This window comes from Eptatretus burgeri, chromosome 4 (genome assembly GCF_056783735.1).
Source record: "Eptatretus burgeri isolate ZD-2024b chromosome 4, Ebu_testis_v1, whole genome shotgun sequence".
In the NCBI taxonomy this organism is placed as follows: domain Eukaryota; kingdom Metazoa; phylum Chordata; class Myxini; order Myxiniformes; family Myxinidae; genus Eptatretus; species Eptatretus burgeri.
Genome location: NC_140964.1, coordinates 57,552,193 through 57,579,270, shown reverse-complemented (window position 1 = coordinate 57,579,270; position 27,078 = coordinate 57,552,193). Strand labels below are relative to the sequence as shown.

Below are 27,078 nucleotides of genomic sequence, written 5' to 3'. Positions count from 1 at the left end.
CCGCCGTAGTGAGATTCAAATTAAACGACACAACAACGGATGAAATGTTCACAAACCCACCCCGGGGTGTGTTCCATTACCAGCCAGCTCGCGAATACCGATAGCCAAGCCAGCTGTTCCTTATGGCGCTCCGTTCCGTTCGGTGTGCTTGCTTGAGTGCTTGAGCGTTTTGAATCGAGCGGTTGACGTGGAGCCGTTTTGTGCAGTGTAGGCGACGGTGCCATCATTGTGGGTGTACACGGTTCGGGATGCGTTATTTTCACGCGGACTTATTGAATCGATTCGAGGGCGAAATAATGAGGTGGTCGGGGTGAGGAGGTGGTCGGGGTGAGGAGGTGGAACGAAGTCCCTTCCGGTCGAATGAAAAACGGTAAATAAATAATTTTATAAATACAAACGAAGGAAGGAAACAAGGTTCTTCGCGATGGCTGCCCGAATGCTGCTCTCCAGGTTGGTGTCCCCTTTTGTTTAACATGAATGGTGAAGAAGATTCGTGGTAATGTATGGCCGGCCCGGGATTCGCCTTGCAATGTGGTGAGTTTGTGAACGTCTCACGTTTATCCCGAGGTGGTAAGGGATCCTGTTCGTGCGTTATCGGTGACGTGGACGAGATGTGCGAACGATGTTTAAAAATCAATAAAAGTCACTTTTTCCTCCGTAATCTGGTTAAGTTTGTTACACGGAAAGTGCGTTTCGTCCTGAGCGCGTCGTCAGTTACTCAATGGTGTTTTGATGTTCAAATGAATGGAAAACGAACGCGGGGGGTTGGAACTTCGAGGTGTTGTTTGAACGGGTGAGGTTTGTCGGGTTTTTGTGTTCATCATTGACCGAAAATCCGGCCCAAGGTCGTCGTTGATCCTGAACCAGGAGTTGGTGGAGCAGCAGGGGCCAGAAAAGAGCCTTATCTCGTGAGATACCCACACCAGCAGTACCACATTTTCTAATGTGGTTATTATTTACCACCTACTGTCCCTGTACATGAAATCCAATGATGCCGGTCTGGGAAATGGTGGCATTCTGAGAAATAGGTCAATTAAGGTCGTTGACCCCTGAATTTGGCAATATTTACTAAAACGGCTGTAGTTTTTATAATCTTCATGTTGCAATGCCTTGGTATACATCAAACTGATCCTAAGACAATAGGATATAACATGCAATAACAACAACAACAAAAAAAAAAACATGTGGCTGATAATTATAAGTGCAGAACCAATTTTATTACAAATTTTGCCCCCAAAATCCAAATTTTCGCATTTTTCAAATACTTTTAGCATCACTCATCACATACATAATATTAAGCATTAAAAAGTTTCTCCAGGGTCTGCTGCAATTATTCATATATAATATATTCTATTATCTTAAAGGTAAATCATATTTTCATCACATTTTGTCCAAGATGTCTGAAAATACCTGAAAATGGTATTATTCAATACTCATGGCAAATGACCATTAATTTCACATGAAATTTCTTTGGAATAATATATTGTTGTAGAATTCCCACCCATCGTCGTGCGAACGACCGCGTCTAACCAATAGCGGTCGCTTCACCCACCGAACGGACAATCCAGTCGTGACTTTCTGGAACAATGCCAGAAACCAGTCGGGTGAGTTTTTAATCCCACCACGGCCCAGTCCGTATTCTACCCGCGCGAAATAGGGTCAATCGCCAAATATCGATATACCTAAGTGCCCGCGCAGGTAACCTACCGAGGGACCGTACCTCGGCGAAGGCCTGCTTGGACATGAACCGCTTAAGCGGTCCATTCCTTTCTGGGATAATCGAGCGGGTATCATCGTCAGACCTCGCCGGACCCGATTCTATTTATCGGCTATTTAAAAACCAACTATATTCCGAGTGCAAGATGGGGCAGTTCAATGAGGGAATGGACGCAACGAACAGGTTTACATTCACACAAGGACATTTATTATAATAAAGCACGTATGCAATTATGCAAGCAGAAAAAGAACTACAACCGTCTACTTATTATGTACAGTCACTTGCACTTAACAATTTCCTACTTATTAGACGAGCCCACGGACACACGTACGTACGCACACACACACCCAAGAAATGGTGGCAGAGGCCTTTAATAACGAGCTCCAGCTCGGAGGACAGGTGAGCTGAAACCCAGAACCTATCTCGAACCTCTCCACCTCGTGTGGTCTTCAAGTTGTTCGGACCCGGGCTCCAACAAGAGCGAGCTGGATCCAATCGCCGCGAGCTGCGATCCTTCCCGAGCTCCCGCGAATCCTCCCGCGCTTCTCAACACGTGCTGGTGAGACGAGGCGCCGATCCTTCCCGTCGACGCGTCACTTCCGCGAGGAACCACCTCCCGCGCTTCTCAACACGTGCTGGTGAGACGAGGCACCGATCCTTCCCATTGATGCGTCGCTTCCCTCAGGAACCACCTCCACGAAGAGGTCTGAGTCGCACCAAGCCGGGAACCAAAATGGAGAACAAGGAGCTCCACGAACCAAGAAGAAGAAGCCACCACTCGCAGCTCGAGCTGAGCGACCGGCTTAATTTCCTTCCAAACAGGGCAGCTTGAAGCAAACAGCTTCCATAGACCTCAACCCTAACGCAAGCCAAGCAGGACCCGACGGTCTGCGTAACGGCTACTCTCAACTCCCTTCTCCAACTCTCCCCTCTCCAAGTTAAATGTCCGATGTTTATGTAGTTACACACGCATTGCTTATGTATTAAATCGATGTCCCCCCCCCATCCTTCTCACCCCAAAAGCCCATCGTGTTTACTGTTTCTTACCCGATCTTAGCCCTCCAAACCCTGTGGGAACTGTCATAATTGAGTCTTTTCTGGTTGAAAACCAGATTAAAAATGATTCACACCCACCACAGTAAGAACCATTTGGGGCCAATTCAGATGGATCACAGAGCAGAAAATGGCAGAGGTTACAGGCTCGGGGAACAATAAATGGCCGTATTCAATGTTGTGGAAGGAAGCCATGTCTGTAGTCAGTCGTCGTCGTCACGAGCATCTGGCTTGGCTCTTTTCAGAGCCGACTTCTTCGGCCTGAGGTTCCCCTCCTTCGGTCCGAGGCCTGCCTGTCTGTCTTCATGCGCTCTGTGGCATTTCCCCACCAATAGGCCCACTAAAGCGGGCCAATATTGTAGAGGTACTAAGTCACAGAAAATATTCGATATCCTGAGGGTCGTGAGTGCCGCTTGTGGGTAAGGGGAATGTTTGCTTTTTATTGAATATTGCGATGCACATGTGTTATTGTAAGTAAAACCTTTGTCTCCAAATGTGGTGCATTTTGTTTACCAAAGCGACAGCATACGGTGGTGTGAAGCTTTATAGGATAGCCATAGGTCAAAGCCATAGGCACCAAGCCAAACTTAACTCAAGTAGAACAAATCACTTCAACACACACACACACACACACACACACACACACACACGACAATGGGCCAGAGGTGTGTGTGTGTGTGTGTGTGTGTGTGTGTGTGTGTGTGTGTGTGTGTGTGTGTGTGTTTCTTGAAGTGATTTGTTCTACTTGAGTTAAGTTTGGCTTGGTACATCACAGGAACTGCATGTATAAGCATATGCCTTGCATCTCACTTCACAACATGATCGCTCTTCCTTTCCGATACATCGTGAACTTTGAAAATGTGGTCGCTGTTTATAACTTTTTTTGATTCTGTAAGTCGTTCATTTGTCTGTCTTCAGAGTTGAGCACCATGCACTGTTCCCAAGAATGATGGCGACAAAAGCAGATTTTGAGAAAGCAAAGTCACAGCTCTTACGTCTCACTAAAGAGCCAACAAATGAAGAGAAGCTGAAAATCTATGCCCTTTTCAAACAGGTCTGGCTCTGAACAAATATTGTCTATTGGTCTTTTTTTGTATTGTTAAGAAGTGATGATCTTATCTTGTCCCACACATATTGATGCCTCGCTTTGCCTGTGAAACACCAGGGTGACGGTTTATAATTTGGTGCCATTTGTAATTTAATGTCAAACGCGACTTGCAATCTTCACTGCTCTCCTATTTTTTTTAAAAAATTCAGTTGGTTTTGTTTCACACCTTTTCCAATCCATTTGTGAAAATAGCAGTCATTCAATTTGGCTTTAGTAAAGAAACAATTTTCCGTTTGGCCACGTTTCAGTCAACAGAGGGCCGCTGCACCATTCCCAAACCAAGTGCGTTCAACTTTGTGAACAAAGTGAAATGGGAGGCATGGAATCAACTTGGTGACTTGACACAGGTAGATTTTCATCTTCCGTATTCACATTCAACCAGTTTTCATACACTGTCATTTAAAAAACAGCAGAGTTGAGATAAGTTCCTGAACTACAGGTTCGTTTCTGTGCAGGATGATGCACAAGAACAGTACATCAAGATGGTTGACAAATTGAGTGCGACAGAAGCTGAAACTGTTTTGAGTCCAGATTCACATGTCGTTCAAGAAACAGATTATGAGACTCTGGTGCTGACAAAACAAAATAACATGACGACGATCCGTCTGAACCGGCCCAGCAGGAAGAATGCCATTAACTTGCAGGTTTGATCTTCGTTACGAAACGTATTTTCAAGGGTGATGGTACATTTTGTCAATTTGATTAAAGATCAGAAATGGATGATCTTGATTCGTATTTGCACATCCATTTCTCTTGAGTGCAACCATAACGGTACGTTTTTTTTTTTATATACTAGATGTACCATGACATCATTAGAGCACTAGGAGAGGCAAAAGAAGATGACTCCATTCTTGTTGTTTTCACAGGTCAGCTGCTCTGCTTTTAGTACATTTGCATTAAATTGATCGATTAATATGGATTTTGTAAAAGGAAATATTGACCGTTTCCACACTCACCATGTTTTCAAATAAAACCCGAGGTGACTTTCTCCCTTTCACGACCTGGATTGGCGGAGGAGGTCAGAAGATACACCACAATCCTCTCTCCTTCACAGGCTCTCTTACATTAAACTTTTCATACAAAATGAGAAGTTCTAAAAGGACAGCATTTACTGCCCCTCACCCCACAAACATATATATATATATATATATATATATATATATATATATATATATATATATATATATATATATATATATATATATATATATATATATATATATATATATATATATATATATATATATATATATATATATATATATATATATATAGTCATGCGCCACTTAACGACGGGGTTACGTTCTGAGAAATGCGTCGTTAACCGATGTCGTCGTTGTGCGAACATTTTTTTTTTTGTTTTCGAACATCGTACTTCCACAAACCTAGACACCTAGGCTATATGGTGTAGCCTATTGCTCCTCGGATACAAACCTGTACAGCAAGTTACTGTACTGAATACTGTCGGCAATTGTAACACACATCCAAGAGAGATGGAAGACCCATTAGTTTTACCTTTGTGCTGTTCATGATGGCCATCGGTGTTGTTAGCAGCAGCTTACAATCTCCTCGCATCAATTACACTGGTCTGCGTCATTTCAGAGATCTAGGTTTTCTCAACGGTCCTTGTATGCTTTTTGAATGCTGAATTCAGAAATGTATCTAATTTCGCTCAATCAGGTCAAGTTTTTATGATATCTCAATTTTAAGGAAAAAAAATAATCAAAATGTTTTTTTTTTTAATTCAAAATCAGACTTACATTGACAGAAAATGTACAAACTATGTATAAAATGACGCACAAGTACCGTTAATGTGAAATTCAACATGAAAAGATGAAGCAAAACAGCGACTGAAGTTGGGTGTTGCCAGAAACAACGATTTATCTATATTTTTCTGAAATTTAAATGAAAGTAATTGAGAATGCACTTTCTTCCACATTAAGTGTACCTGTGTGTCATTATATGTATAGTTTGTACATTTTCTGTCAATGTTAGTCTGATTTTGAATTTAAAAAAACAAACATTTTGACTTTTTTTTTTCCTTAAAATTGAGATATCATAAAAACTTGACCTGATTGAGCGAAATTCGATACATTTCTGAATTCAGCATTCAAAAAACATATAGTCACCGTTGAGAAAACCTAGACCTCTGCAAAAAATATTTCAAATACAGCCCAGTGTTATAGAAAGGTGAATAAATAGCGTTTGGATTTTATAAATACGTAATCATTACATCGATGTTATAATTTACAAATGAAGAAACGAGCACCTGTCAATTGTGATTATATATATATATATATATATTTTTTTTTTCGGAACAGTGCGATTGTTTTAATAACATAAAAAGCTTCACCAAAAACAAATTTGTGTTTTAATTTCGACTGTAACAACAACGATTTGTTCACGGAATTCTTCAATTCAAAGGTAATTTACTTGCTAGAAGGTAAACGTGCAAACATTGGTTCAGTTTGAAAGCCGATTTCCTTGAATCCCGATTTAGCACGACCCTGCTTTTTTTCGCGATGACATTTTATGGACCTCAGCGATCGCATTATAACGGGGCCACACTGTCGTTTATTATATACTGTACAGTGTACATAATTGTATGTGCTATTTTTATACGACTGGCAGCGCTACGTCGGCTACATCACTCGGTGATAGGAATTTTTCAGCTCCATTATAATGGAGCTGGCAGATCCGTCGTATATGCGATTAAGGGACCACCGTCGTATATGCGATTCATCGTTGCCCGAAACATCGTTATGCGGCGCATGACTGTATATACAGTAATACCTTGACATAGGAATGCACTAACTTACGAGTATTCCGAGTTACGAGCCGTTGCTCTGACGATTTTTTTGCTTTGTGTTACGAGTCTAGATCCGAGTTACGAGTGGAGCGAGCTTTGAGACGCGCGCAGCCAAGCAAGCGAACACCCGCATCTCCCGCCTTTTCACGCATCTCCCGCCTTTTCACGCATCTCCCGCCACTCACTCATTCAGTTCTCTTGGTTATCTCGTTGCGTTGGGTCGTACCGTAGTAATCAACAAAAAATTGTAGCAATTAAGTGTAACGGCAAAGGGAATAAAAAAAAATGTATTGTATCAATTACGTTTAGCGGTAAAGTGTGATGAGACCTTCAAATCTCCTCCGCCTATCTCCTCCACCACCACCGCTGCCACCTCCACCTCCACCAGAATCTTCCGTAAGCCGAAGTCGTCTCATCTCCAAGGTAAATAAACTTTATAAAACCAGTTTATTTATTTATATTGGTTCACGAAAAATGTGACCACTATATTCGTTATTGTTGTGTGTCTGTCTGTCTGTCTGTCTGTCCCGAGCATATCTCCGTGGGTTTTGATCCGATCCTGATGAAATTTTGGTGGGAGGTTTATATCATGATCTAGTTGTTTTCCTGAAAATGGGTGTGGTCCGCCCATTATGGGCGGAGCCACGCCCAAAAAAAGTGTTTTTAGGGGGTAGCCGATTTCAATTTGCATCTTCTCCTCGGGGTTTTGTCGAATCTGACAGGGGTTTCAGTATTTGGTTAGCCCAACGGCAGCTGCATAGCCCCACGGAGCTCTTTTTTTTTTTTTTTTTTTTTTTTTTTCATTTTCGTCACAAGGTCACGAACTTAGAAAATTGCGATTTTGACATAAAAAATTCTTCTCGAAGGGGTTTGTCGAATCTGGCAAGGGGTTTCGGTATTTGGTTAGCCCAATGGCACCTGCATAGCCCCACAGAGCTCGTTTTTTTTTTTTTTTTCATTTTCGTGTCAAGGTCACAAGGTCACGAACTTAGAAAATTGCGATTTTGCCATAACAATCCATCTTCTCTGAGGGGGTTGTCAAATCTGGCAGGGGTTTCGGTATTTGGTTAGCCCAATGGCACCTGCATAGCCCCATGGAGCTCGATTTTTCATTTTAGTCCCAAGGTCATGAACTTAGAAAATTTCGACTTTTGACATAAAAATCAGATGACCCCCCCAAACTTTGAGAGCTCGGATGACAATATTTTTTTATGCATAATCTTGAGGTCATTCCCACCGAAAGTCTTGAAACCATTTTTCTCTATCTCGAACACCTTGCCCGTGGCGCCCCCTTACAAGTTTGTTTTTACGCTGATTTCATCAAAGTATGGATAATCCGAGGAGTGTGAAATGCCATATAGCCTATATGACGTATTGTTCCGGGAATGTTCCATAGTAAGTTTTGCACCAAAGGTCATAATCCTTGACCTTTAAAGTTCACAAAAGTCAAATTTTCAAAGTTGTGGGAATCGAACCGGGTTTTCGACCTTCTTCTTCGAACTAACTCCATTAAGCTATAGCATGTATCCTGTTTCCTTATTTTAATGTCCATAACATTGTTTTGGGACCTTTAAAGTTTATGCAAAGGTCAAATTTTTTAAGTTGTTGAACGAAACCAGGTTTGACATTTTGCAGCTAATAACCTGTCACTCGTACCACATCATGTTGATCATTTTTTACAACTTGGTCAAACATTATCACATTGTCTCATACTTGACTTCTGAAACAATCTACATCGTCAAATACCGCTCGTCTTCTGACTTGTTCCATTTTATTATGTTTTGTATTAATTATTTATTATTTATAAATACATTTCTCATTTTTAAAACTACGTAACAAAGAAATTAGGGTGTTTTTTGGGGGGGGGGCTGGAACTGATTAATGATATTTTAATTAATTTCAATTGGGAAAATTGTTTTGATTTTCGAGCTTGGTCACAAAACGAATTAAACTCGTATGTCATGGTATTATTGTAAATGTACTATATATATATTGTAATCTGTGGCTGTCTTGTACATGTTATTTTGTGGTTTATCATACCAGGTACAGGTGATTATTATAGTAGTGGAAACGACTTGGAAAATTTCAATATCCAACTGGATCAGATGGAGACGGTTGCACAAGAATCTTCTCTACTGTTAAAGTGAGAATTTCCAACTTTACCATTTCACTTTATTATTTTTATCATTCGTGCATGTGTGTGCCCTTGGTTGTTATCTTCATATGCATGCCTGGTGTTTGCTTATTCACGGTTAAGGCGGCTGGCTTAAGATCCTTGGGTCTTGGGTTCAAGCCCCTGTCAGTCCGTTGAATTGGCACCAGGTGAGTTTACTCAGCCGGTCATCCTTCTGAGGTTGGCAAAATTGGTCTCAGCCCACTGGTAATAGGGGGCATTGTATAAACGGCACAGCCAGAAAATGCAGCCACAGGCTGCATACAAATAAATAAATAAATTTCCATCTGCAGGTTTCTGAAGATGGAATGGAGTCTTCCCAGGTCTCACAGCATCCACCTCAGTTCTAATAAGGAATCATGATTCACAGGCCAAGCTGTGAAGTTTTCTTATTTTCAGGATCGTCACCAAGCCCCATAAGTCTTTCAACTGTAGTTCGTTTGTAGTATATTCCCAGGGGATGGTTTTTAAGAGCTCAAGGTTCTTTATCATTCCCGTTGCTCCAATCACTGGTACAATTTTGATGCCGTTCTTCTTCCAGGATATTTTGACTTCATTTTTAACATCCGAGTATTTGGTCATCTTGCTTTCTATGGTGTGTGTGTGTGTGTCCATGTTACAGAAAATTTGTTGCAACTTTCATCGACTTTCCAAAGCCACTGATTGGTATGATTAATGGGCCAGCTGTTGGTATATCTGTTACCATACTGGGACTCTTTGACCTAGTCTACGCTGTTGACAGTGTGAGTAAAACAGGCATCACTGTGCTACATTTTAAAACTGGTGGAAATGATTGTTTGGAGATTATTGAAAGACAATACTTGGATGTCATCAGCATAATTTGTGCAATCAATAATGCTCAATTTGATTATAAGCCTCTCCCTATAGGACAGGAGGTGACTTGTGTATAAATGTTGTACGTAGCGTTTGTTTCTACAATTCACGTCCCTAACTTTTAATGGTCTCCGAGTTTTAGACCCCCTTGAGTGCTAAACCACCCTTTAAGTTTTGTTTGTTTTTTTTCTGCTAGTTTCAGTTGGCTGAGACATTCAAAATGAAATTTTGCATCAATAATGGGAATATGGGGTTGACAATTTTTTAACCGTGACCTCATTTGAAATTAAGTTTTTCACCATTACTCGACAGGTTTGGCTGAACAGAACAAAATTGCCCTTGCGAGATAGCTTAGAGTAAGGCGCATGTATGCTTAATTCACATCGTACTACTCCGAGCAAGGTCAAGGTCACAAATGGTGGTCTGAAAAGAACGTTTTTTTTTCACCATTTAAGAAGGTTTTTTTTTTTTAATTTATCCCCCCCCCCCCCGCCAGTCCGCTCTGAACCGGCTGGGAGTTTCAGAATGAAATATTGTATCAATAATGGAATACATGTACGGGGTTCACAATTTGACCATGACCCAATTTTAAGGTCATAACCTACTTTTGTTTTAACCTTAATTTTTATCCACTTGGAACAATTTCCCTCTTGATAGCCTTAACTGAGGTGCATTTACACTTGATATAACCCTCAAAGGTCAGGGTCAAATGGCAGACTGGGGGGAAAAAAGATAATTAAAAAAAAAAAACTTTTATGCCTCTACTGGTGAAGTCGCTGGAGGCATTGTTTTCGTGTTGTCCGTCCATGCTAATTTTCTCTTCCCTGCAGCTGCTTATCCAATTGACAATTTTCACCATAGGTACGACACGACTACTCATGTAGAATGTTTAAATGATAACTACTCGAGTGCATACCTCCGCCCGTAATGCCTGATCCACGAGAATATAGCGGGCTCATTGCATTTTTCAAATATCATGCTATGCAGTACTATATCGTTTTTTGGCCCGATCAATTTAAAAATTAAATAATTCTCATTTTCAGATCCGGATTCGGATCTTCACCAAAATTGAATCAGTTCGTCATCGTCACACACCCGACCTGTCCAACTTTTTGTGATATCCTGCACACAAACACGATACTTGCAAAATCCATCAAACAAATTTGACCTCAAAAACAATTGGCTAGTTGACTTCCGTGACCTGAAATATAAATCCTCCTCAAATTTCAAGTCGATCCGATGGAAACTGAGGATTTTAGAAATCTTAGATTTTAGAAATGAGGAGCAGGTCTTGAAAAACACAAACAAATTTGACAAAACAGTACAACAAGGTACGATTTAACATGGAAAATTGGATGAAAACACAAAGTGACACAAGAAAACACGACAGATCCAGTTGGGAAAACTTTGGTCGAAGGTGGAAGTGGCAGCTGCAGATTCAACTGCACACGTGCAAAAATCCCTTAACTGGAAGTCAAAGTTTTGTCCCAAAGAAACATGACTGAGCTCATTTTATGTTAACTTTTCGCAGGCAACATTCCACACACCTTTTACGAAGCTTGGACAAAGTCCAGAGGGATGTTCTTCATATACTTTTCCAAAAATCATGGGAATTCCAAAGGTAACCCTCCAGAATGCACAGCAACATACAAGGAAATGTAGTTATTATGCTGAAGATTATAAAATCATGCACTGGTCATCACCTTTACTTGCTTTGACAAGATTTTGGGAGTGTGACTGCAAGAGTAATTTATGATAAGCCATTTATCAAAGTGCATCAATCACATAGCATAACGATTGAAGTATTTGAAATCGGTTTTTAAAGTTAAGATGCATCAAATGAGAAATGGGTAAGAAAGTTGGAAGTAAAGAAACATCTGGCCTTGGAGCTTTATATTTTTGACATAATGTACATCCAAGAATATGGAGGTAGCAGATGATATTGGCTCAAATAATACTTAACAGCTGAGTAGTCAGGGCCTTTAGGAAATGTAATCCATTATATAAAAGGAAACGGAACGAATAGGCCGATAATTTAAAATTTCCCACGAATGAGATGAACACTTTAAATGAGTTGGTATATCTGTTGTTGTTTTTGAAGGGAGGTCGTGTTTAACATTTCATGAGGCAATGCTTGATCTATCAAGATTTTCAGAAGGCTGGTAGGATAGCTTAGTGACTGAGAGGTTGTAAATAATGAGGTATTTCAGGGATCAGTTTTAGGACCATTATTTAATTTGGATCAACTTTTTGACAGTTGGAAGAAGAAACCAGCTTTCTAAATGCATAGATGAGAAAGCTTGGCAGTAATGGGGGAGTGCTGGCATTCAGGAAAGTCTTGATGTTGTTGATCAGAAAGGTTGAGGTGTTGTGGATAGGTAAAACGTAGGGACTTGTATATAGTGTACAGGACAGTCTTGGAGAAGGATCTAGGATAGTGGTTCTTAACCTGGGGAGCACGAAACATGCTGGTCGGTTCAATTACAAAGTTATGAATTACGTAATTCTAAGTCTTTTAATGCTAAGACCTGTCCTAAGTGATTTTTGAAAAGGGGTCCAAGACAATATTCTGAGAACCGAAGGGGTGTGGGCACCAAAAAAAGGGGTTAAGAATCACTGATCTTGGGATAATACATACGTGGTGGGGGTCAGCAAGCAGCTATTGATGGAGGTAATTGGTTTGAAGTTGTATTCTCAAGGAGATAATAAATCAAGAGGTAGTCCAATACTATTCTCAGTAAGGTCTCATCAAAATTCCTGCAGAGTTTACCAAAGCCAACTGAAATGGAAGAGTCATGTGATTTGAACAATAATAGGCCACCAAATAGCCTCCTCAACCATGTTACAATTCCCTATAAATTGATGTTTAAAAATACACCCGTGCGGGAGTGACGGTCATCTCTGCGAGAAATGAAAGACAAGGTCAGCTGCTATGCAATGACACCATTCACTAACTTTTACCATGCCCAGTAGAGAATATATAGCCTCCTGAAGGTAGGGCAGTTTTTGCAAACTTTGAAGTCACGTGACACGAAAGCGAAATTCGAAAATCCGTCCTGACCAAATTTAGATATTGTCCCATAGATTCATATGCTACAATCAAATTCAAGATCGCTTGAGAAATGGCGGAGGAGATATAATTTGAAAATCGTCATTTTCGCAACTTCAAAGGCCTCGTGACCTTGACCTTCGGTGACCTTAAAAGTCATACCATCGTGTACGTCTCATCGACCTCTATCAGGATCACTAATGACCAGATCTCCCGCTTCAACTTCATTGTGAACGGATCGAAGGACATCGGCACCCATATTATTCGGTCATGTTCGAAGAGATGACCTAAAAAATTACCCCCATGCGTGAGTGACGGTCATCTCTGCGAGAAATAACAAGTTCTCAATGTTCAGTTATGACTGAAGACTACTGCGCAGCTCCACTGCACAGCTCAAACTGCGCAGTTTGGTTAAAGATGACTCGGCATTTTGGTGCGCGTGCACGAAATTATATTTTGAAAATAAATGCCGACATTTACATTTCGGGTTTTGAAACTTTTGCACTTTCGGCGGAAAATGTATAAATATAATACACAAGGTCAGCTGCTATGCAATGACTCCATTCACTAACTTTTACCATGCCCAGTAGAGAATATATAGCCTCCTGAAGGTAGGGCAGTTTTTGCAAACTTTGAAGTCACGTGACGCGAAAACAAAAGCGAAATTCGAAAATCCGGCCCGACCTAATTTAGATATTGTCCCATAGATTCATATGCCACAATCAAATTCAAGATTGCTTGAGAAATGTAGGAGGAGATAGATTTTGAAAATCGTCATTTTCACATTTTTTGCCAACTTTGAAGTCACGTGACACGAAAACGAAAGCGAATATCGAAAATCTGGCCTGATCAAAATTTAGATATTGTCCCATAGATTCATTTGCTACAATCAATTTAAAGATCGCTTGAGAAATGGCGGAGGAGATTGAAGTTGCGAAAATGACGATTTTCAAATTCTAAGGCCTCGTGACCTTGACCTTCGGTGACCTTGAAAGTCATACCATCGTGTACGTCTCATCGACCTCTATTAGGATCACGAATGACCAGATCTCCCGCTTCAACGTCATTGTGAACGGATGGATCGAAGGACAGACACCCATCTTATTAGGTCATGCTCGAAGAGATGACCTAAAAAGGGCAACCACCTCTCAAACTTTCCCAACAATGATGCAGATTATACTACTCAAAACACAAACTTGAACACATGGGCTCTACCACCATGCTAATACAAGCTAAACTAATTAACTATCCAGTAAGACAACTCCACCACAATTTATTGTACACATGGGATGTTGTCTGAGGTAGTGAGTTCACCCCACTCAATGTGACAACTACAGGGACAAAGGAGCAGGAGGTCGGGAAGCCAGATCTGTGGGACATGTGGCACCCGGGACGAAGCTAAATTCACTCTCCTTGGTTACATGACGTTTGTGTTGTTCACAAAATATATACACAGCCAAAGCAACACAGAAACGACTAAAAGGGCACTCAGTGGAGTGTTTTACTCAGTAGAGTAAAACATTGCACACACTGCCATAAAACACAGGGTCGTGACCTCCACCATGCAATGACTAATCCAGTGGAACATATCAGGCCCAATATATATATATATATATATATATATATATATATATATATATATATATATATATATATATATATATATATATATATATATATATATATATATATATATATATATATATATATATATATATATATATATATATACAGTGGGGAGAACAAGTATTTGATACACTGCCGATTTTGCAGGTTTTCCCACTTACAAAGCACGTAGAGGTCTGTAATTTTTATCATAGGTACACTTCAACAGTGAAAGACGGAATCTAAAACAAAAATCCTGAAAATCACATTGTATTATTTTTAAATAATTAATTTGCATTTTATTGCATGAAATAAGTATTTGATACATCACAAAAACAGAACTTAATATTTGGTACAGAAACCTTTGTTTGTAATTACAGAGATCAGACGTTTCCTGTAGTTCTTAACCAGGTTTGTACAGACTGCAGCAGGGATTTTGGCCCACTCCTCCACACAGATCTTCTCCAGATCCTTCAGGTTTCTGGGCTGTCGCTGGGCAACACAGACTTTCAGCTCCCTCCAAAGATTTTCTATTGGGTTCAGGTCTGGAGACTGGCTAGGCCACTCCAGGACCTTGAGATGCTTCTTAAGGAGCCACTCCTTAGTTGCCCTGGCTGTGTGTTTCAGGTCGTTGTCATGCTGGAAGCCCCAGCCACACCCGATCTTCAATGCTCTTGTTGAGGGAAGGAGGTTGTTGGCCAAAATCTCACGATACATGGCCCCATCCATCCTCCCCTCAATACGGTGCAGTTGTCCTGTCCCCTTTGCAGAAAAGCATCCCCAAAGAATGATGTTTCCACCTCCATGCTTCACGGTTGGGATGGTGTTCTTGGGGTTGTACTCATCCTTCTTCCTCCAAACACGGCGAGTGGAGTTTAAACCAAAAAGCTCTATTTTGGTCTCATCAGACCACATGACCTTCTCCCATTCCTCCTCTGGATCATCCAGATGGTCATTGGCAAACTTCAGACGGGCCTGGACATGCGCTGGCTTGAGCAGAGGGACCTTGCGTGCACTGCAGGATTTTAATCCATGATGGCGTAGTGTGTTACTTATGGTTTTCTTTGATACTGTGGTCCCAGCTCTCTTCAGGTCATTGACCAGGTCCTGCCGTGTAGTTTTGGGCTGATCCCTCACCTTTCTCATGATCATTGAGGCTCCACGAGGTGAGATCTTGCATGGAGCCCCAGACTGAGGGAGATTGACTGTTATCTTGAACTTCTTCCATTTTCTAATAATTGCACCAACAGTTGTTGCCCTCTCACCAAGCTGCTTGCCTATTGTCCTGTAGCCCATCCCAGCCTTGTGCAAGTCTACAATTTTGTCCCTGATGTCCTTAGACAGCTCTCTGGTCTTGCCCATTGTGGAGAGGTTGGAGTCTGATTGATTGAATGTCGACAGCTGTCTTTTATGCAGATAACAAGTTTAAACAGGTGCAGTTAATACAGGTAATGAGTGGAGAATGGGAGGGCTTCTTAAAGACAAAACTCAGGTCTGTGAGAGCCAGAATTCTTACTGGTTGGTCGGTGATCAAATACTTATTTCTTGCAATAAAATGCAAATTAATTATTTAAAAATCATACAATGTGATTTTCAGGATTTTTGTTTTCGATTCCGTCTTTCACAGTTGAAGTGTACCTCTGATAAAAATTAGACCTCTACGTGCTTTGTAAGTGGGAAAACCTACAAAATCGGCAGTGTATCAAATACTTGTTCTCCCCACTGTGTATATGTATATGTATATATATATATATATCCCAGCCTTGTGCAAGACCTTCTCCCATTCCCCAATATTCTCCCAATATATATATCTCCCAACAATATATATATATTGTTGTGGTTGACGAAATTCGCAAACCACCATTCAGGTCCCTTACGTGAGATATCTCTAAGTATATGTGCAGTTAGGCCCAAACCCGTTGTTTAGAGGGAATAAATGTCATTCATTCGGGCTGCGACCCCTCTAGATAGCCGTTTTTCTTTTACTATCTTTATTTTGGACCAGCCGCCATTACTACCATCACAACCACCACCAACCACGTCTCAACAGCCATCACACAACAACCACCAACCGCAACGCCGCTTCACAACAACAGCCACGACCCTTGCCGTCACATCTCGCTCTCGCAACCATCGCATCACCGCCATTCCCGCGCCGCTTGTGGGCGCCGATCCTGGACTCGTGCAGGGTGCGCACCGAGCAGCGGGTGCAAAAACACCAGCCTTTCCAAAGCAATCTGATCAAAAACGACTCACGCCCACTTCTGTTCCGTCCTATCGGCGAGCGTGGGGCGATTTGGCCCGCCTCCAGGTGCGTCGGAGTATAATCGCTATATGCAGATTCATGGATCAAAAAGCATTCACGCCCACTTTTCCTCTGTCCAATTGTTAGCCAGCCAGAGGTAAAGGGTCGAAGGTGAAGGAGCGAGGCCCCGGGGGCTATAAAGGGCCGCGTTCGCTCGCCAAAAAGGCAGTTGAGTTGGGAGTTGGTGGAGTCTAGTTGAGTTGGGAAGAGCCAGTCAAGAGAAGAGTCGGAGAAAGCAGTTGGATGGAGCTGTGGAGAGTGGGAGAGTTGGAGAAGTGGCGGCGGCGAAGGCAGTCGAGAGGGCGCTCGTGTCAGAGTCGGGGAGCTGCGGAGAGGGGAGGCCGATAACGCGACCGAGGTCGCGGTGGAGACGCTCGTCGCGGGACCCGAACCAGCGAGATATCCTCATCCCCCCGAGCATCAACAACCCCCTCCTGTTTCCCCCCGCGCTGAGATAGTGCGAGAAGGGGGCCCCGTTCCCACCCCATTCCAGACACTGTCCGCGAGGCCCGCGGAGTCGGGGCGCCACCGCCATTTTGCGGCTCATCACCAGACGGGTAGGCTCGACGCGGTCTCGGCCCCAGGCCCATCTGCCCCCCTCATCGTGGAGGGTGGTCCCTTTTTCTTTTGCTTTGAGTATATGTGTTGTCGGCGCCGTCTGTGAAGTAAAACTGTATAAGTGTTGCCGTGTGCTCGGTAGTCGGTGGTCGATCTGCATTGTGTTTTGCTTTTACATTTGCTTTTTGTGCATTATTGTGTGTTCTTCTTTTACATTTGCTTTTGGTGTATAATTGTATATGTGTGATATCCGTGTGCCATCGCGAAATAAATGTGCTTTATGTTGGACTGTTTTTCCCGTTTCGCTTCGTCTTTTCCTTTATTGAATCTCCATCTTACTTCACGTAAAGGGTTGGTCGTGGGCTAAAACGCCCGATTTAATTAATTGAACCGTCGGGGTTGACGATAACACCGCTCGGTTATCCCGATAGTACGGAACGGGTCGCTTAAAGTGGCCCGTGTCCGAAGTCGACCTGCGGCGAGGTGCGATCGCCCGGTCTACCCTCCGTGTGGGTACTTAGGTAGGTCAAATTTGGCGAGCAACCCTATCCCACGCGGGGGGCCGATTGGCACGATCGTGGTGAGGCCGAAAGGCCCACCCGTGACTAGTTCCCGGCGTTAGTCCGAGAGGGTCACGACGGGATTGTCCGTCCGCTGGGCGACGTGCCGCGATTCGAGTTACGTGGCCGCTCGCACGCCGGCGGGCGCGAATCAGCAACACTGGTGTCAGGTCGTGCGATATAAACTCATCGCCCTCCTCGCGGCACTGGTATCGGAGAACGGGAAAACGGGCTCTCCTGTCTCCAGCTAAATTCACGGGAATCGGTCCAGGGGTGAGAGGAGCGACCCCCGATTCCCTCCAAATTACGAGCGAGTTAAATTAACCCTTTACGAGAAATAAGATGGCGTCTCAAGGCGAGCGGGAGCCGGGGGTATTAGAAATGGATGTAGAATGTGTAGGATCCATGGTCCAGGATGAAAACCCCATGCAGGAAATGTTGGTTGTGCAGGAACACGAACTCCCCCAACTGAACCCAGAGCCCGAAATAGGTGCGGCGGCGGCCACGGTGTATGACACCTCCCCTCCCCCTCTCCACCAAAACCCCCCGATCCTTGCCGAAACGGCTCACCCAAGCGCACCCGACATGGCCCAGCTATGCGCCATGCTGGCGGCAATGACAGCGAGGATGGATGCGAATACACAACAAATGAACGAAATAAAAGGCATGAACGAAAAGATGGATGCGAATACACAGCAAATGAAGGAAGAAATGAAAGAGCTGCGGGGTGAGACGCGGAACATGGGCCGAAGCCTGCAGGCGGGCATGAAGGCAGTAACCGGGGAGCTTAAAATGGCGACGCCACGTGTGGGAGCGAACGAGCTGGGAGGGAGTGCAACGGCTGTCGGGCCCGCGGTGGAGGCGGGTCAGGAGAAAGTAATTCGGGGGACGTGTTGGGCGAGGGTCGTGACGGTAACCGAGAGGGATAAACTAATTGGGGTGACAGACGTGCACGAGGGAGATAACAAGGGAAGAGACGGAAATAATAGTTGAGACAAGGGAGGTAAAGGGTGAAGAGGTGACTGAGTTGGCAGAGACACGGGAGATGGGAACGATAGAGGGAAGACTACACGATGAAGACGGGGTAAGTGACGCACACACACACGCGGAGGTAGTGGAGGATAATGCGGGTGAGCTCGCGGACTGGGTAGAGACCCGGTGCGAGCAGTTGGATGGCCTCCTCCAGGAACGAGGGGAGGGAGTATGCCCCCTTGAGGCGAGTCACGACCAGGTGAGTTCGGTCGTGCTTTGCGAGGTGGAGGGGACGGGTGCTGTGGACAGGTGCACGGAGAGCTTGGGGGTATAGAGGCCCCGGGGACCCTTGTGGGGACACAAATCCCCAGTGTGGTTGTCCCGGTGTGTGTGGTGCAAGGTGTGAGTGCGTCCCCGTGTGTGGATGAAACCGCCAGTATGGATGGAACACCGCGGGTGAGTGCCCCCGCGTGTGTGAGTGAGGCACGGTGTGTGGATGAGACACCGCGGGCGAGTGCCCCCGCGTGTGTGAGAGACACCGCGGGCGAGTTCCCCCGCGTGTGTGAATGAGGCACCGCGGGTGAGTGTCCCCGCGTGTGTGAGTGGTGTGGTTTGTGTGAGGGAAATGGCACGAGTGAGTGGAAGGCCGCGAGTGAGTGGAGCCACGTGTGCGAGGGAGATGGCATGCGTGAGTGAACGGCCGAGTGCAAGGGAGACCGTGTGTGTGTGAGAGAGCGGTATGTAAGGGAGATGTCGGTCGGCATGTGTGAACATGCAGCCGCGTCTCCCGGTGTGAGTTTAATGGTGAGGTGTGTTAGTGTCGTAACACGCGGGAGTGCGTGTGTCGAATGGCGACGACGGCGACATGTGAGGAAAGAAAGCCGAGTAGCGGCTGTAGTTGTTTCGGGGACCGTGCCGGGTTCACCCAGCAGTGAGCACGAGGTCCGTGCTGTGCAACGCACGAGGCCCCCACGTGCTCGCTTGCGAGAGTGAAGTCCCGGTCCGGAAACGCACGCGGTGGATTTGCCGATCCCGCGGACAGACAAAGTTTAGGCAGGATTACGGATTTGGACCGGACGGGTTCTCCACGCGATCGTGTGTGTTAAGCTCCAACGGGCAAAGCACATGTGTTTGCGTGGGGAACCCCTCGAGACGTGGGGCTTGTTTTTTTATGCGCACGGTGACGTCATGGCTGCACGTGGGGTTGGAATCCGGCAGGAGGGGTATCCCTGCCGGATGGTACCATCCAAGGAGGGACGAGGTACACGTGCAGCTGCATGACGTCACGGGCAGGTGCAAAGTGCGCGAGCTGTGAGTTACCGCGCTGGTGCTGCGCATGTGAAAAAAAAAAGAAAAAAAAGCAAGCCTCACTTTCGGGTGCACAGGATTCCTGGGCAAGGGGTGGAAGACCCCCTTGCCCAGGGCACAGGATGGAAACTAGTTAGAGGGAAGGGTTAGCTTAGCTAGACCGGCTCCATGGGGCAGGGGTAAGTCCTCATGGGGCCCGTGGAATGGATTAGTTAGAGGGATTGTAGCCAGATGTAGGTTGGGTAAATAATTTTGGGACATTTGAGAACAGTGACAGACTTGTGAATGTGTAGAGGGGACGTAGTTTAGCTACGTAGTGTTCAAAGGAACGTGCTGTAGTTTAAGGGACGACGTGGGAGCACGAGTTAGTTAGGGGAGGTAGTTAGAAGGATGGCAGAGTCCAGCGGTGAGTGTGTTGAAGAGTTGGTGAGTGAAGTGGAAGCATGTGCTTGGTGAGTGAGTGAGGCCAGCGGGTCTGTGTGTGTGGAGTGAATGGGGAATGCATGGTGCGATGAGTGATTGGGGGGAGGAGTGACTCCCGCCCAAGGGACCCCGGGGTCAGTGTAGAGTGAGTTCGGGGGTTAGTCAAATTAACAAATATGGAAGTCGTTTTGTTGTTGGTGGGGAAGTAGGCTCGAAACCCGTTTGGAGGGGTGCAGGAGCCCTGTTGACAGGCTGGGAGCGTGGTGGCGAAAGGTGAGTATCGCTGAGTGGGTACCCCGGGCACCAGGCTAGTCGGCCGTAGTAGGCCAAGGGCCCATGGGGGCCGGGATAGCGTAGTGGGCACGGGTGCGCCTGCTTGGTGCGGGGGCCTGGGGCGCCATTAGCCGCGTGGGCAGTGTTGTGGGCACGGGTGACCCTCGGAAAGGGGCCTGGGAAGCCAGCCTGCCACGTGTGCGTTTCAGGGGAGGTGCCATGGGGGGCACTCCCCGGTGTTTAGGGAGCTGGTAGGCTTGGAGGCAGTGTAGTGCCTGGGGGTGCCATCGTCGGAGAATCGGCAGAGGGTCGTGCCTGCCAAAGGGAGCCACGTGTCCCAGCCATGAGACCGTGTGAGGGCACGGAGAGAAAATTGGGGGGCGAGGCCCGAAATTGAGGACACCAACACAGGAGACGGGAATCTGGGTTGTTCGAACCAATAGTTTCAGCGCGAGGCGCTTGTTGAAAGCCCCGGGGTAGTTTAAGAGTTAATGGTTAGGGTAGATTAGGAGATGTACCCCTCCGCACCATCCATCCCCTCGCTCTCGTTGTGGGCCGCTGGACCCACTTTGTGTTATAGATCGCTGAACTCTGGGGAGGCCATCCTGGGGCTTAGATTGGGCCTCGACACAGGACGCTAGCTCTCCCTTATTCCCCTCCAGGAAGGGAACGTAGGGGTTGGGAGTAGGCTAGGTGACAGGATAGGTTAGCCGAACAAGGACAGTACTAGGGGTTAGGGGACGATTTATAGTGGGGAAGTAAAAATAAAAAAATAAGTTGGGGCTAAATTGGGGTTTGACAAATTAAGGGAGTGGGTATAGACTGTGACAGGCAAAGGCGATAGGTTGGGAGGGAGACCGTAGGGTCGGTCCGAGCCCGCCTTCCGAGTGGCCAGCACCACCGCACTCTCTCCACCAACCTCCACTGAACGGCAAAGGCTGGCCAGCTTCATCTGCTGGCTGCGTTGCTGCAAGGCAAAGGCCGGCCCACTTCATCGGCAGCTGTTGTTTTGCTGCAAGGCCTGTGCCATCGGCTGGCCGTGTTTTGCTTCAAGGCCTGTGCCGGCCACTTCATCTGCTGGCTGTGTTGCTGCAAGGCCTGTGCCGGCCCACTTCATCTGCCGGCTGGCTGTTTTTCTTCAAGGCCTGTGCCGGCCAGTTCGTCTGCCGGCTGCGTTTGCCTGCAGTGGCCTTCTTCTGCGGGCTGTGTTTGCCTGCTGCCTTTGCCATGCCCACTGCCCCTGTTCACCAGCCCCGTTCAATTTTTGCTTTGCCCCCCCCCTGTTCATTGCCATGTGCGCCAGGATCAGAAAGCAACAGTTTGCAAGCTGCGAGAACTGCCCTGTTGGCAGCTACAACACGGGCCTGCAGTGGCGGCCCGTGCACCGTGTTTGCGTCCATCCATTCATTCGTTGTGTTCATTGCGTGTGCCACTTGAGCTGGCACGGGGACTGCGTTTGTGCAGCCCATGCACCGTTGTGGTTCACTGCGTTCAGTTCAAAAGGGAAGGCCTTGGACTGCGTGTGAGCAGCCGCCCACGTTCCCTGTCACCTGCGTTGTTTGAGCCAGAGACTGCATGCAAGCAGCCTGACTCCCTGCTAACTGCTTTCTTTTTGCAGAGTTCATTGATCCTGGGCCATGGTTTAGTGTAAAATTTGTAAGTTAAGGTTAAGATGTACTGTACATATGAGTGCGCCCCCGGCATGTCTGTCTTAGCGCCAGCAATTTTATTTAAGTCGTCCGTGTGAGTGGGTTTGTTTAGGTAGTTACTCAGCCCTCAGGTTATTTATTTTGGGGACACGAATACCATGAATGTCGCACTCAGGGATCCGTAGGTAAAATGTACTAGGGGAAAACTACACATGATGGCACACGAAAATGACGACTCGGGACGAGTCTGTAAAAAGGGGAGGGGGTAGTGTTGTGGTTGACGAAATTTGCAAACCACCATTCAGGTCCCTTAGGTGAGATATCTCTGTAAGTATATGTGTAGTTAGGCCCAAACCCGTTGTTTAGAGGGAATAAATGTCATTCATTCGGGCTGCGACCCCTCTAGATAGCCGTTTTTCTTTTACTATCTTTATTTTGGACCAGCCGCCATTACTACCATCACAACCACGTCTCAACAGCCATCACACAACAACCACCAACCGCAACGCCGCTTCACAACAACAGCCACGACCCTTGCCGTCACATCTCGCTCTCGCAACCATCGCATCACCGCCATTCCCGCGCCGCTTGTGGGCGCCGATCCTGGACTCGTGCAGGGCGCGCACCGAGCAGCGGGTGCAAAAACACCAGCCTTTCCGAAGCAATCGGATCAAAAACGACTCACGCCCACTTCTGTTCCGTCCTATCGGCGAGCGTGGGGCGATTTGGCCCCGCCTCCAGGTGCGTCGGAGTATAATCGCTATATGCAGATTCAAGGATCAAAAAGCATTCACGCCCACTTTTCCTCTGTCCAATGGGGAGCCAGCCAGAGGTAAAGGGTCGAAGGTGAAGGAGCGAGGCCCCGGGGGCTATAAAGGGCCGCGTTCGCTCGCCAAAAAGGCAGTTTAGTTGGGAGTTGGTGGAGTCCAGTTGAGTTGGGAAGAGCCAGTCAAGAGAAGAGTCGGAGAAAGCAGTTGGATGGAGCTGTGGAGAGTGGGAGAGTTGGAGAGGTGGCGGCGGCGAAGGCAGTCGAGAGGGCGCTCGTGTCAGAGTCGGGGAGCTGCGGAGAGGGGAGGCCGATAACGCGACCGAGGTCGCGGTGGAGACGCTCGTCGCGGGACCCGAACCAGCGAGATATCCTCATCCCCCCGAGCATCAACAACCCCCTCCTGTTTCCCCCCGCGCTGAGATAGTGCGAGAAGGGGGCCCCGTTCCCACCCCATTCCAGACACTGTCCGCGAGGCCCGCGGAGTCGGGGCGCCACCGCCATTTTGCGGCTCATCACCAGACGGGTAGGCTCGACGCGGTCTCGGCCCCAGGCCCGTCTGCCCCCCTCATCGTGGAGGGTGGTCCCTTTTTCTTTTGCTTTGAGTATATGTGTTGTCGGCGCCGTCTGTGAAGTACAACTGTATAAGTGTTGCCGTGTGCTCGGTAGTCGGTGGTAGATCTGCATTGTGTTTTGCTTTTACATTTGCTTTTTGTGCATTATTGTGTGTTTCTTCTTCTTTTACATTTGCTTTTGGTGTATAATTGTATATGTGTGCTATCCGTGTGCCATCGCGAAATAAATGTGCTTTATGTTGGACTGTTTTCCCCGTTTCGCTTCGTCTTTTCCTTTATTGAATCTCCATCTTACTTCACGTAAAGGGTTGGTCGTGGGCTAAAACGCCCGATAATTAATCGAACCGTCGGGGTTGACGATAACACCGCTCGGTTATCCCGATAGTACGGAACGGGTCGCTTAAAGTGGCCCGTGTCCGAAGTCGACCTGCGGCGAGGTGCGATCGCCCGGTCTACCCTACGTGTGGGTACTTAGGAAGGTCGAATTTGGCGAGCAACCCTATCCCACGCGGGGGGCCGATTGGCACGATCGTGGTGAGGCCGAAAGGCCCACCCGTGACTAGTTCCCGGCGTTAGTCCGAGAGGGTCACGATGGGATTGTCCGTCCGGTGGGCGACGTGCCGCGATTCGAGTCACGTGGCCGCTCGCACGCCGGCGGGCGCGAATCAGCAACAATATATATATATATATATAATTTTTTTTTAACATCATAATATGCATCATTTTTGGCACATCTCAATGGGTAAACAATCACTTAAGAAAAATAAAATAAATTGTATCCAGATCTGGATCTTCACCAAAATCTAATTTGGCCTTATCACAAACCCAACCTGCGCACCAAATTTCATCCAAATCCGTCCAACTTTTTGAGATATCATGCATACAAACAAACAGGCAGATGGGGATGAAAATGTAATCTCTTCCACCTTCGGTGGCAGAGGTAAATATAATGGAGACTTACCACTTCCTACAAAACAGTTCAGCATGAGTCACATTTGCTCTACGGCTAGGATACGGCGGCCGTACCCCCCCTGAATTGACAAACGTGTGGCGGCCGCAGAGTTTCTGAGGTGGCCTCAGGGTGGCCCTACGCCATATGGCTATCTTTTACAGGCCGGAGGGGTCTCCATGGAATTAAAGCGCGTAGTTATAACTTTTTTCATTTCTCGGTTGGCCGTAGCAATTCGACAAGCCGTAGCCATGACGTAGATGTGTTCCACGTCGACCGTACGTAGTGCGTACAGTGGGCTTGCGTTATTCGTGCGTTTTCCGTAGGCTATCAATGAAAAATGAATTTTGCCAACCCCCAAAGAATTACGGCGGCCGCACTATCCACGTTCGCCTTAGGGCCCCCCTGCGGTCACCATGAGGCTACCTTGCATCTGCCTTGAAAATTCTATGGCTGCCGCAGGGACGCCCTAAGGTCACCGTGCGACATCAAATCAAAGACCGTACGGCACCCCCACGTTTTCGGTCTCCACAATTTCTAAATACCCCGTGCGGCTCCCCGAAAAATAAAACATATGTGACTGACTGCTACATTGTGTGACCGTGGAAATACTGCGGCCGCCCTATAATTGCTAGTGGCCGTAGATTTTTTTTTTTTAGACCCTACGGCTGCAGAGCCAAATGTGACTGAAGCATTAGGGATGAAAAGCTGACATTGTAAAATTCCTCAATACCAATTCATCACAAAAAAAAGAAGTTACACCAATCCTTCAAATGAAATAATGGCACATACTTCAAGGCCACCAACCAATCCATAAAACAAATCGATATTCGTCTGCTTGAACAAACAAATTGAAACACGTTCTCATAAAATAAGTAATTAAACAAAATAAATTGAATGATAATTCAACAACTAAATCAACATGTTGATAAACTAATCTCAGGCATTTTCCAAAACTAATGCAATTCATCTAAAGTTTATATAATGAGATAATGTACTGGTACTGGTGAGGTAGTTTCTTGGCTCGGGTTACGATCCTGGAGGGGTTGCCACGCCGACACAGGAAGTCAGGGGAGATATTTGTAATTTGGCCAGGATAGCTCATCGACTCTTTATGAAGGAGACCGTGAGATCTTTAACATCCATCAACTAATACTGGTAGATGGGACGCCTGTTTAACATCCATCCGCCAGACGGCACACACATTGATAAATCGCCCTGCCTGTGAAACACCGGGATGGCAGTTTATAGCTGGGTAGGGATTCAAACCCAGGCAAGACAGCTTAGAGTAATGTGACTTCCAAAATAAAAATCTGTGAAATTTATAAAAACTTTATTGAACAGAGAGTCTTCTGTATCATTAACAATGGAAAAACAAGAACTATACAAACATAAATAAGAGCCAAAAAAGGTATCAGAACCAGTATATTATTAAAGGGAAAGAAATGATTATCCACAAAAAAAAAAACTCACCGAAGTTCCAAACAATCTATCAAGTCTATTAAAACAACACCTATGAGAACAAGGATGTTTGTTTTTAAGTAGAAATATAGTTGTAAAGCATAAGTTCCAGAATCCCACAATGAAAGGGAATTAGAAAAACACAACCATAAATTGATATTGCATTTTTTTTTCTCCACTATTTCCTAGGGATCAGAGTTATTACTGTTCAACAAAAAGATCTCGGCAAGAGAAGCCTACAACCTCAACTTAGTCACAGAAGTCTTCCCAACAAACACATTTGAGCACGAAGCTTGGCATCGCCTCCAAAAGTATGCCACCCTCCCAAACAAGGTGAGCAAAGTTTTCATTAAAAACAAAAATCCCACCACATCGGTCAACTGCATTTTAACAAGCCATTGCTTTATTTCTCTCCTCTCTCCAGGCACTACACCTGTCCAGACAACTAATTCGACAACTAGAACGAGAAACATTGCACAAAACCAATGAAGCAGAATGCCAACTCCTCAAAGAATTGTGGCTCTCACCCGACTGTGCGTCAGCAATCGCAACATTTTTCCAACATAAAACCAGAAAGATGTAAATAAAAACCACATTTGGTGTGAACTGATTTCCGTTTTTCAATAAGAAAGGGCAAGCAATTTGCAACATCAAAAAAAAGTTCGGTCAAAAGATTTAAGCTGTACCCGCTTTACAGGAGATTGGATAAACTCCCCTCCTATCAATTCACACAACAAATTGGCTTCAACAAGTCCTGGTCAGCGACTGCACAGCCATAAAAAGAAGACGTGCTGAACGAGTGCATGGGCCGTGTGGCTGCGCTTGCATAAAGGCAAAGAGCTTCTGTTGCAGAGAAACCAGAACACCCGGAGAGTGCTCATGAGTCAATGGATGAGTTCTATCCAAAGCTAGGACTGCTTCCTCTAGAAAC

At 45.6% G+C, this 27,078-nt stretch overlaps 2 protein-coding genes across 7 annotated transcripts in view; one reads left to right on the top strand and one right to left on the bottom strand.

Annotated features, from left to right (window-relative positions):
• Positions 1-303: 303 nt before the first annotated feature.
• ECI2 (enoyl-CoA delta isomerase 2) lies at positions 304-26,753 on the top strand. 2 transcript variants are annotated; one of them, XM_085878217.1, is made up of 10 exons: positions 304-450; positions 3,689-3,824; positions 4,127-4,225; positions 4,334-4,522; positions 4,675-4,744; positions 8,731-8,830; positions 9,483-9,603; positions 11,226-11,315; positions 26,337-26,480; positions 26,572-26,753. In XM_085878217.1, exons 1-10 carry the CDS (start codon positions 425-427, stop codon positions 26,728-26,730), a joined length of 1,134 nt encoding a protein of 377 aa, XP_085734343.1. In that variant the 5' UTR covers positions 304-424; the 3' UTR covers positions 26,731-26,753. The 2 variants fall into 2 exon arrangements, with proteins under 2 accessions (XP_085734343.1, XP_085734344.1); XM_085878218.1 differs by lacking the exon at positions 11,226-11,315.
• The window catches only part of EDC4 (enhancer of mRNA decapping 4), an 80,967-nt gene continuing 79,891 nt past the window's right edge, over positions 26,003-27,078 (bottom strand). For all 5 annotated transcript variants that reach the window (XM_085878207.1, XM_085878206.1, XM_085878209.1 and 2 more), the window contains one exon: positions 26,003-27,078. In XM_085878207.1, the coding sequence (XP_085734333.1) occupies positions 26,892-27,078 (187 nt within the window). In that variant the 3' untranslated portion in view covers positions 26,003-26,891.